The 12460-nt window shown below is 39.4% G+C and overlaps 1 protein-coding gene across 1 annotated transcript in view; it reads left to right on the top strand.

The window, feature by feature from the left end:
- Positions 1-12226, top strand: part of GPR63 (G protein-coupled receptor 63) — a 51451-nt gene extending 39225 nt beyond the window's left edge. The window contains exon 2 of the mRNA XM_029223972.1: positions 10350-12226. Within this exon, the coding sequence (XP_029079805.1) occupies positions 10500-11759 (1260 nt within the window). The 5' untranslated portion in view covers positions 10350-10499 and the 3' untranslated portion in view covers positions 11760-12226. The remainder of the gene's footprint in view (positions 1-10349) is intronic.
- The last annotated feature ends 234 nt before the right edge of the window (positions 12227-12460 follow it).

Raw genomic sequence — 12460 nt, 5'->3', positions numbered from 1 at the left:
TGTCATATATGCCCTTTATTATGTTGAGGTACATTCCTTATATACCTAATTTATTTTGAGTTTTTATCATGAAAATATCTTGAATTTTGTCAAATGCTTTTTCTGCATCTATTGAAATGATCATACGATTTTTATCCTTCATTCTGTTAATGTTTGCATATGTTGCATCATTTTTGCATCCTAGGAATCAATCCCACTTGATCATAGTATATGATACTTTTAATGTGCTCTTGAATTCTGTTTGCTAGTATTTTGTTGAGGATTTTTGCATCTATGTTTATAAGGGATATTGGTTTATAAATTTTATTTTCTTGTAGTATCCTTGTCTGGCTTTGGTATCAGGGTAATGCTGGCCTTATAAAATGAGTTTGGAAGTATTCTTTCCTCTTCAGTATTTTGGAAGAGTTTGAGAAGGATTGATATTAATTCTTTAAATGTTTGGTAGAATTCAGCAGTGAAGCCATCTGGTCCTGGCTTTTATTTGTTGGGAGATTTTAAATTACTGATTCAATCTCCCTGCTTATTATTGGTCTGTTCAGATTTTCTATTACTTTATGATTTAGTCTTGGTAAGTTGTATGTTTCTAGGAATTTGTCCATTTCTTCTGAATTATCTAGTTTGTTGGTATTTAATTCCTCATACTTAGAATGGGGATTATAATAGTAATAATCTCAGAGTTGCTATGAAATTTTTAAAAAGCTAATTTATATATATTAAAAAAGCTTAAGACATTCTTTCACACTCTACTCTCTAGAAAAACTCAGGAGGAAAGAAGTTATCCTCTTTAAGAATACAAATTCCTGCTTTGAGTACGGACTGAATATCTTGATGTGCTTCTAAGTACTTAAAAACAAAATTCTAAATGTTCTCTTTTTGCATTTCCACTGTTTTATTCCAAATGTGTAACTGAAAAGGTAGAGATTTTTAGCTTTCTGATTATTTTTCTCTGTATACATATGGGATATTCTGTGAAAGAAAGGAAGTACAGCTATTAAACATACTGATCTTATGATTGACAGTTTAATTTGATAAAATTATCCAGGATATGAGTGTATTCCAATGAGAACAAAGTATTCCATGATGGAAGTAGTCCATGTAATCAACCTGCCACCAGATGGCTGTCGGGTGCCCCAGACAATGATGCCATATTCACTAAGTCAAGTTTTGGCCTCAGTGTTGTCAGATTAAGTACTAAGTGGCTGTAGCCAGATTCATTTTGGTGAGTGGAAATCCCATATTGCTGAGCCGTGTACAACTTCCATCTGGACTTCCATGGCCACTTTGTTCATAATCCCTTTTGAGAAGAACAAGAGTAGAGAAAAAGGTTGGTTGACCCCTGTAGAATGCATCATCTTCTCTACCAGATTATTTACCTCCTTATCTGTGAAGTTGCTATTTGGTGAGCATGTATATGGCCAGCCAGACCATTAGCTACTGTCCATGAATGAGTGTAGATCAGTACTTCTGACGTGTCTCTTTCAAAATGAACAACCAGGTACAGTAGGCCCTCTGTATTTGCTGGTTCTGCATCTGCAGATTCAACCAATGGCCAGTCGAGAACACTTGGAAAAACATTCAGAATGTTTCAAAAAGCAAAACTTGAGTTTGCTGCACACCAACTATTTATATAGCTTTTACATTGTATTTACAACTATTTACATAGCATTTACATTGTATTAGGTGTTAAAAGTAATCTAGAGATGATTTAAAGTACACAGGAAAACGTGTGTGAGTTATATGCAAATACTATGCCATTTTATGTACAGGACTTGAGCATCCTTGGATTTTGATATCCGTGGGGGTACTGGAACGAATCCCCTGGGATACCGAGTAATGACTATATACCATTCAAAGCTTTGCCCTCTGGGAAGTTTTCCCTCTGCCGTGACCTTAAGGGCTCCTGAGTGGGGCTGTTGTGTTACAACTCTTCACTCTTGGGTGGCACCAATATATTGTATAGAACCATTTCTAAATCACGCCTGAATTTTTCTTCTTTAGCTAACTGGTTGGTCATAAGGAACTCGTCTTAGTGAGGCCACAGGTGACGTTTGAAGAGAGGATCAGTGTAGCAAGAATAAGAGCTATGGGAATATGAGCCACTTGCTTATGTTAACCTAACTGTGTTCATAGGACTTGCCAGGCCTGATTTCATATACACCTCTTCTGTTTAAGGTTGAAGAGCTCTGTGCATACCCAATTTTATGGCTTTGGAAGGTCAGATAACCCCGTTCATGTGAAATGCCCACGCTCTGTAGCTTTGTTCAAAATCCCAAAGGTCTCTGTTCACCTATAAAAGGACTGCCAAATGCCATACTATGTAGCAGCCCCTATCTGCCACAGACACTTAAAACGCCAGTGAAGCTGTTGGGTCATGTAGCCCAAGTGGCAAAGCAGCTGTCATGGCACTCTGGACCTGTTGCTGAGCCTCCTCTTATTAAATGTCCCACTCAAACCTGGCAGCTTTGCAAGCTACTTAATAAGTGGGTTAGAATAACATACCCAAATAAGTATATGATGCCATCAAAATCCAAAAAGCCTACTAAGTACTGTGCCTATTTTTTAGTGGCAGAAAGAGATATCTTGACCTACTACAAGATCCCTAGAAAGTTTACAAAGATGGTAGGCCAAATTTTTGTAGTAATCTTTCCCCACCTTTGGCACACCTGTGTTTCACCAAGTAGAGAGTAGTTACTGATTACTTCTCAGTCAGCATGTAATGGAAAGCATGACATTCTACAGAATGGAGAAGCAGTCAAGGTCCCTGTGGACTAGATTATGAGAGTGTGCTGGAGAGCTGATAGAACCCTGAGGTAGTGTAGTAGGGTGCCAGCTGGAGCCAAACTGCTCAGGCATTCTTTGCTAGCACATATAAAGAAAAAAATAATAATTTGCCCAGTCAATAGCTGTGTACCAGACGCCAGGGAGTGTGTTTATTTATTCTAGCAAGGAAATCACATCTGGTACAGCATCTGCACTCTGCAAGATCCATCTGTTTTCTCTAATGCCAGATAGGCAAGTCGAGTGTGGATGTTTTAGGAATGATCACCTTCATCCTTTAAATCCTTGATGATGACCCTAATCTCTGCAGTCTCTACAGGAACAAAGTGGTCTCCAGTTTTCATAGGTAGAGGTAGTGCTAGGAGTTTCACCTGGCCTTTCTTACATTATAGCCCTAACTCTACACGTCTGGGAACCAGTGAGGGAGTCTGCCAGCTGCTGAGTGTGTCGGTACCAACTCCACATTTCAGAACTGGGAAAATAATGATGGCATGAGTTCTGGGGTGAGTGGTAGCTGGAAGTGAGCACAGACTCCGTTAATCATGTGACTTCTATAAGCCCCTACTCCGCATGGTGGAACACAGTACCATTTTGGGTCTCCAGGAACGAGAGTCATTTCAGAGCCATATCCAACAATCCCACAAAGTTCTGGTTATTTCCCCTTCCTCAGTGTATACCCTGGTAATTTGTTGCAGGTTTTTTGGGGAAGACTGGAAGACTTATAGTATAAATTTATAGCTGTGTAGCAAGGTCCTTCCTCAAAGGGGCTTGGCTTTCTTGAATACAAGAGGTTCTAGGTCTGTGTCCTGGCTCAAGTTTGGGAATTGATTGAGGAGTTGCATTTTTCTATTTTATAGCTTTGCTGCTTATACAGATCAAGTAGCACTTGGTAGCTTTCTAACTATTTCTCTCTTAGAAACACCGTGATCAAACACCAGTGATCTCTGCAGGTCAGACTATTCTGATTTCAGCTTTTGCTCGCTGCCCATTTTGACAGTCATGCGCATCTCATCTTTTGTTAAGTACTGTCACTGAGCCCCTGCCACTCTGAGATACTATCGTCCCCATTCAATTTAGGAACCCATTTCTTGGATGACAACATTGCCCATTGTCATTCCTGGTCTTCAGAGAGTAGCTACTATAGAGCTCTTCAAGGATGCTGCTGGTCCTTTCAACCAGTGTTATCTCTCAAAGACTTGTTGAAGGCAGTGCCCTTTGGGTCCTACCAAGTGATGTAGTTACAAGTGGGTGAGCAGGTTGTACGTGATAAATCCAGTTCAGCATTCCTATCTGCTGAAGTCTTTGGATAGTTCCCTCTCCACCAAGGAGTTATGGCATCTCAGTTTCATGTAGTGTAGGTTACCTTGGGGACCAGGCTTCCGCCAACCAACTGAACATACTATTAGAGGCATTTTCAGCCGTTTGAGCTAGCACAGAGAATCCAGAATCTTGGTTTAGTGTGCCCATATCAATAAATTTGATCTAACATTATATTCCATCTAAGCTGACTCAATACCCTCAGCATCCATTTCCATACATACTCCCTGGTTTCGTCTATGTAAATTGGAATTATCTTGCATATCTTTTGATATAAATGGTACTTCTTTCTAGGTTACAATTTATACCTCACACTGGATTCTGCTGGGACTTGATTCTGGTCGTAGGTCTACAAGCAAGAGGTAAATGGAGCAGGGTCCTTAGGAAGGGCAAAAGTCCCTTGCAAGATGCTATCTTGGGTGAGGCCCTTACTGATTTTTCAGGCAAAGAGAGAGCTAACCTCATTAGGCAAGGGAGGAAAGGCTATTACTATTGGTAAAGAAGACTGCAGCACAAGGTCCTAAGCCTCAGCTTCATCAAAATACCCATATATCCTCATCCCAATTTTCAGGCCCCTACTCCTTCCCAATCGGGCCCTAACTTTAACAGAAGAGACTCTGTAAGGTTGGGAATTCAATTTGCATTGTAACATTGCCACCCATAGGATTAGACTTTGATTTAGTTTTCAGAAATTCCATTTCTGGGGCAATAGGAGATAAAAGTTTTCTTTCACTGTTGTTGAAGAAGCTTTCTGGATCTTCATCTAATCCTTGAGCTTGGAATTTAAAGTTCTCAATATAAGTTTTTCTCTCCTCCAGAAATTCAAATTCCAGGCCCCACCCCAGACCACAGACTTAGAGACTCAGGGGGTGGGGCTCAGGAGTCCGTAGTTTAACAGATGCTCCAGGTGATTCTTATATACCCTCAACTTTGAGAACCACTGATGTAGAACAGCACCTTCAAAATTCTCAGAGAAAATTATTTTCAGCTGAGAATTCTAAACCGAGACAGTTAGTATGAACAAATAAAGACTTATTCAAACATACAGGACTCAAAATTTACCTCCCTTGTGTTCTTCCTTCAAAAGCAATTGGTTCCTGGAAAAGAAGGAAGTGAACAAAAAGGAAACAGTGAAGTGGAAGACAAAGGACCTAGGAAATATGGAAGCCAAGAGCCCAAGGCAGAAAGGAGGATTTCCAAGATGGTAGTAAAGAGATGTTTCTGGCTGGCATCTTTGTAACAGAGAGAACTGTATCACTTCAGGGAGGGACATGAGGCCAAAAGAATGACTCCAAGATAAAAATGTAGTTGATAAATCTGACCTTCCAAAGTATAATACTTCTAGGTATAAAAATCTCTCAGGTGGGGCTTCCCTGGTGGCGCAGTGGTTGAGAGTCCGCCTGCTGATGCAGGGGACACGGGTTCATGCCCCGGTCCGGGAAGATCCCGGCTGGGCCTGTGAGCCATGGCTGCTGGGCCTGCGCGTCCGGAACCTGTGCTCCGCAGCGGGAGAGGCCACAGCAGTGAGAGGCCCGTGTACCGCAAAAAAAAAAAAAAAATCTCTCAGGTGGAGCAGGTAAAAAAATATTGATAGTTATTTTTAAAAATTGAAAATAAAAAGTAAATTATTCTAGGAAATCCAAAATTTATACAAGAAAGAAAACATTATTTTAGCTTATCAGTAAATATACTATTAGCCTAAATACATTAATAGAAACACTAACTTCGGTAATTCAGAATTTTCAAATGAAGATTTTGGTAGTATGAGGGGATGAGAAGTAAGTTAGGAGGTGCTATGGCAGCTAAACCCTTATCCTAATAGGAAATCAGGACATAATATACAATATTGATAAATCAAATCAAAAAGCAATTTCTTCATATTATTTAGATATATAAAGAATAAGTACTTTTGATAAAAGCCTTTAAAATAATTAAAAATGACTACCTCTAAAAACAAGTGGAATGGTGAAGGGTAGTACAGGATTTGACTGTCATTGAAAAACTCTTGATAATTTTTTAAGCAAAATTATGTACATATAATGTATAAATAAATATTAAAATGAGTAAAGAAGAAATTCTCTGATCTGACAAAGCATAATGCAAATACATATAATTTACCATATATGCATTGGCTGTGTGCAAAGCATAGTAGTCATAGGGGACAGTGAGATTTATAAAATCAGTCTCTGCCTTTTAGGAGCACATACTTTTTTCAGAGAATTGAAACAAATATCTAAAGCACTGGAATTGCAGATAAGACTAAAGGATGAAGACCAGGGGAATTCTACAACCTCCACTGCCCATTCCAGCCTGTGAAGCCCCAGTAATTGTGAAATTCTGGCGTACCCCAAACATAAAACACTTACTTGTGTCATTAATCTGATTGCCCCAGTGTTGTTTCTGTAGATGCTATAAGACAAGAGAAAGAATCATAAATTCAGTCACTTCTGCCATACGTGAGTTTTACGTGTGTACATACATGTGAGGTGTGTGTATATATGTATGTGTGTATATGAATATATACACATATATATAAACCTTCACATACAATTTTAATTTTTTCTTACTTAGAATATGTAATGAGAGTTCCTGACAAATGGCAAATAAAGACTAGCCTAGATTAAACATAAGGACTGTTAAGCAAGTATTACTGACCTGAGCTAATTTTCTACTGTTCTTATGTTGCTACTGTCCCATTTCCTGTGGAAGTACAAATTTTAAGTATAAAGCTTTTATTTAGTCTTCTGTGAAATTCAAAGAAACTGCAGGTCACAATGGTATTTGATGAGAATACCTAAGAGGAAAGAATCTTTCAACATAGTTACAATGAGTATTCAAAAGCTCTGCTTTGGTTATTACACTTTGCAGTGAGAAAAGAAAGGCCAGAGAATATTTCTATTCTGGTAGCCAGGAGCACAGTGAAAGAAGAGCATGTACAGATACCAGGGCAAAGGCATTATTAACTTCATGTATGTTACGTTCCCTGTTATTAGAAATTCCAGTTCTTTTCCTTAATGTTTAACTATAACATTGCTTTTGTTTAATCCTTTTATAGATTCTTTATATATTTGGGAAATTTACCATTTCTATTTAATGAGCACTGAAAAACTGATTGGAAGCTCTGTGTGTGTGGGGGTTGGCCTTGATAGTGGGTGGGCTTCAGTATCCAGGATAACTGGTCACCAAGCTGGCATTTTTCTTGGGACACCATCAAATGTTAGTATCTAGAATTTTTTCCTCTAGGGCTTTTTAAGTTACTGGAAAAGACGAGTCCTTCAGTCCTGCATGGTAGCATATGCCTGGCTGCTGGCTGTCTGGGAACAGGGTGGAGATGGGGGCTAGGTTCTCATGCTGAATGTGCAGACATTCATCCAGTCCTGCTGTGTTCAGCCCTGCACCAATATGCTAAAGTTTAGTGCTTATCAGGTTCAGTTGTGCCAGCGACTTGGGCTACTGGCACAGGAGTACGTGCTTTCATGTGGTTGCTGGAGGAGAAGACCTCCGAGCCTGGAGTGGGGTTCTGATGGCTCTGTGTATAGATTTTTCAATTTCCCAGTTTTCAGCCACACCTACACTTACTGTGGTAACTGGTACCTCCTAATCCAGAGCTTCTCTGGGGATCTACAGGGTGTTTCAGCTTCTTCTAAGCATATTTCTGTGTAAGTATTGAAGACAAAAAGTTCTCTGTTCTACTCTGTTCAGTTACCACACCACCATCTGCCTTTTGCTTTGAAACATTTTTAAAAATCTCTTATCTATTGATGTATCTTTCATTCATACTTCTTGTCCTTTTGAGTTGTACATTTTTTTTTTTTTTTTTTTTCAACCAGTACGCAGGGCCTCTCACTGCTGTGGCCTCTCCCGTTAAGGAGCACAGGCTCCAGACGCGCAGGCTCCGGACGCGCAGGCTCAGCAGCCGTGGCTCACGGGCCCAGCCGCTCCGCGGCATGTGGGATCTTCCCGGACCAGGGCACGAACCCGTGTCCCTTGCATCGGCAGGCGGACTCCCAACCACTGCGCCACCAGGGAAGCCCTACATTTTATTTTTAACAATCCCTTTACTGTCATTTCAGTGTAATTTTGAGGTAGTGGTTTGGTCCTGTTTAACCAGAAATCCAGGAACTGTTTGTTCGTCACTGTCTCTCCAGTGCCTGGCTCATAGTAGGCTCTGAAATAAATATTTGATGGATGAATAATTGAGTGACTTGAGTTAGAAGTTTTTACAATGGCAGTAAAGTGTTGTGACTATATATACACATGTAACAACCTTAAAAAGCATCTTTTAAATTATGGTTTTGTTTTGGCTCTGTTCCATTTTTTGTTTTAGTTCTTCAACATGGTCGAGAAAACTACGTGTTTTAAAGTGTGTGCTACCTTCAGGATGGATATGTTTGTTTACTTGGTCAAGCACAGTTATCGCTGTTACCTTAGGCTTAATATACACATTTGCCTAAGGTACACATTTACAATTTTTCTCTAGAGATAGAATCGTATTGAGGCTGATTTATGTAGTAAGCACAGTCTTTATTCTTATTTGGATGTATATTTAGGTAGTTATAAAGAGACTTGTGGTGATTATGGTGTAAAGCTACCACTGCCTCTTTTTCCATTGGCCCTTTGTGGTTAATAAAGTTTGGGAGTCACTGGATTAGTGGGGCATCTTATCCAGGTATGTTTTGCATTCCAAAGTCAACATGTGAGGATGGGTAACATATAGTAGAGACAAAGAAATTAAGCTATAACAGTGAAAGTGTTACAGATAATATTTAACTGTAAGAGTTAATATTTAATAGTACAGTTAATATTTTGAACAAATATTTTGAACTGTAAGAGTTAATATTTAATAGTACAGTTAATATTTTGAACAAACAAGAATATTCTCCTTCTTCATAAGGTTAGCCCTGGACCACAAATTGGGGATTGTAGAGAGATACGAGTATAGTAGAGAGCCCATGATTTGGCTACCGTGCTGGATCTTGGGTCTCGTAAATGGGATGCTTCTACCCTCAATACTATAGGAAATGAATAAATGAACTTTTAGCATTTACCCCTAAGATCAATGAGTAATTGTAAATTCAGATAATGAGAAAATTACAGCATTGTCTTAAACTACTGTGCACCACCCCCCTCAATCTTAGGGATTTATTAAAGGAATCTACCCAGAAATCCAAAGAGAGTTATTTCTAATTAAAGAGATTAAAGCTACCTCTCCAGTAAAGAAGTAAGAACCTACATAACAGAAGTGGGTTAGGAAGATAGTAGATAAAGGAAGTCCTTTACAGAAAACTCCAGGGTCACAGAAATTAAGAAGTTGGGGGTTAGGATAAGAGAAAGGTGATAAACTTTTTGGAGCAAGAAAACGAAATGTTTTCTAGAGTACATTATTCATGCCTGAATATTTTCCTAGTGATCTTCTTTAGAATCCCCATCTTTATTTCTTGGTTGACATCTATCAAGTTGCTGACATACAAGGCTTAGGGAGAAGAAATTGAGAAGATAGAAGTATTTGTATCAGAAAATAAAGGGTGGAATTGGGTGCATGGGAAAGAAGAGAGAATAGGAGAAGCAAAGAGAGCTTTAGAAAAGAAAGGAAGTCTTAAAAATATGACCAAGACATTTTACAGATAATTTTTCTTCTCTTCTTGAATAACTTCTCCAGTAGTTATGTGGTGGGATTTCTGGGAAGAAACACAAATAAAATAGAAAGCCAGGAAACTGTTTCAGACCCTTCATTGGAAATAACCTAGTGCCTACTTGTGAAAGTGTTAAAGCAAAAGTGTCTGATTATCATGTGTTAAATAGGATACTGATTTCAAGGTTCTTTGCCACCTAGTTTTGTGCTAATGTAAAAATGGAATATGAACCTGTACCAAAGAGCTATCAAGAATACTCTCAGGAGAACCATTATTAATAAAATCTGTATTAATAGTGACTGTGGAAAGGCTATACTGCTCCTGGAAATTTAAAAGAAAAATTAACTGTAAAGTTATAATTTTTGCCTTTAAGGCAGTAATACATTTTCATTCTTTTCACTTTCACTTTATACATGAATGTCATGAAATTTCCATTGTAGTTGACTAAAAATGAAACAACAGAACAACAGTACTTTAGTGATGACTAGGCTAGAGACTTAAATATTTTTAAAGGGTTAAAAAAAGCAGAAAACTGGTCCTTCATGATGAAAAGTAAGAAGTCAAATGTTATTTACAAAACTCATTCCCATTCATTTTTTTGTGTTTTGGGCTTGTTTTCAGGCAAAAGGACTGCTATGGAAGATGGAAGTCTTTGTACGTTTTCCAGAGTGTGTTTCCAAGCCCATCAGTGAAACATGATACCGCTGCTCTGTGTTGAAATACTTGAAGAGCACCTACATCTCTGCCGGCGCCTTCCATCCTGCTGAAACCATGGTATTCTCTGCAGTGTTGACTGCGTCCCATACTGGGGCATCCAACACAACATTCGTAGTTTATGAAAACACCAACATGAACATTACAGTCCCTCCACCATTCCAGCATCCCGACATTGGTTCGCTGCTTAGATACAGTTTTGAAACCATGGCTCCCACCGGGATGAGTTCCTTGACACTGAATAGTACAGCTGTGCCCCCAACACCAGCAGTTTTAAAGAGCCTAAACTTGCCTCTCCAGATCATCCTTTCTGCTATAATGATATTTATTCTGTTTGTGTCTTTTCTTGGGAACTTGGTTGTGTGCCTCATGGTTTACCAAAAAGCTGCCATGCGCTCCGCCATTAACATCCTCCTGGCCAGCCTGGCTTTTGCAGACATGTTGCTTGCAGTTCTGAACATGCCCTTTGCCTTGGTCACCATTCTTACCACCAGATGGATTTTTGGGAAATTCTTCTGTAGGGTATCTGCCATGTTTTTCTGGTTGTTTGTGATAGAGGGAGTAGCCATCCTGCTCATCATTAGCATCGATAGGTTTCTTATTATAGTCCAGAGGCAGGATAAGCTGAATCCATATAGGGCTAAGGTTCTCATTGCAGTTTCTTGGGCAACTTCTTTTTGTGTAGCTTTTCCTTTGGCAGTAGGAAACCCTGACCTGCAGATACCTTCCCGAGCCCCACAGTGTGTGTTTGGGTACACAACCAATCCAGGTTACCAGGCTTATGTGATTTTGATTTCTCTCATTTCTTTCTTCCTACCCTTCCTGGTGATACTGTATTCGTTTATGGGCATACTCAATACCCTTCGGCACAACGCCTTGAGGATCCATAGCTACCCTGAAGGTATATGCCTCAGCCAGGCCAGCAAACTGGGTCTCATGAGTCTACAGAGACCCTTCCAGATGAGCATTGACATGGGCTTTAAAACACGTGCCTTCACAACCATTTTGATTCTCTTTGCTGTCTTCATTTTCTGCTGGGCCCCGTTCACCACTTACAGCCTTGTGGCAACATTCAGCAAGCACTTTTACTATCAACACAACTTTTTTGAGATTAGCACCTGGCTACTCTGGCTCTGCTACCTCAAGTCTGCATTGAACCCACTGATTTACTACTGGAGGATTAAGAAATTCCATGATGCCTGCCTGGACATGATGCCTAAGTCCCTCAAGTTTTTGCCGCGGCTCCCTGGCCACACAAGGCGACGGATACGCCCCAGTGCTGTCTACGTGTGTGGGGAACATCGGACTGTGGTGTGAATATTGGAACTGCCTGACGTTTTGGGTGATGGTTGTTCTTTATCTGACTTCGAATTTTTTTCTCGTGGCTTCTCCACTTAAACTATATTGTTTTTCATAGGGTGTGTGTGTGTGTGTGTGTGTGTGCGCAGTGTGAAGAAAGAATGGTGATTAGTTATAAGTCTGTTACCAAGGATACACAATAGGGAAGTGATCACACGTGTTACCTCCAGGGTTCAAGAGAAATCCTTGATTTAGGGTGGGGAGATGGTTTTCTGTTCCTTTGATTGATTTTGTTTTTCTAGTAGGAATCAGGATTGTGCTTTATTGAGCCTGCAGTTACAGTGAATTGTAGGTATTCTGTATGCTGCTAAGATGCTTTGTCGAGTTTATCAATTATTTTTTTCTGGAAGACACTGCTGCTTTTTGCCATCACATTGGAGCCAAAAGCCACATACATCTCAGTAGATAAATACTTAGTTTTATTTAAAAAAATAACCCAAGGGGGTTAGTGACATTCTAAAGGTCATGAATATTTACTTTGGTGCACTTTAAGAAACAATGTACAAACTAATTCAGTCATGTTTTTCAGAATTGTTTTTATACATGACATGTTGTGCTTTAGGAAACATTGTATTATTTTTAGGAAGATAGTTTTTTTAAAATGTTTTGTCTGTATGTACAGTTTTAAAGGAGGGAACATAAAAATGAAGAACTTTTTC

Source organism: Monodon monoceros, unplaced genomic scaffold, assembly GCF_005190385.1.
Source record: "Monodon monoceros isolate NGI ecotype Baffin Bay Population unplaced genomic scaffold, NGI_Narwhal_1 Super_Scaffold_15, whole genome shotgun sequence".
NCBI lineage: Eukaryota > Metazoa > Chordata > Mammalia > Artiodactyla > Monodontidae > Monodon > Monodon monoceros.
The sequence above is the reverse complement of the archived record's forward strand: the minus strand, read 5'-3'. Positions and strand labels throughout refer to the sequence as shown.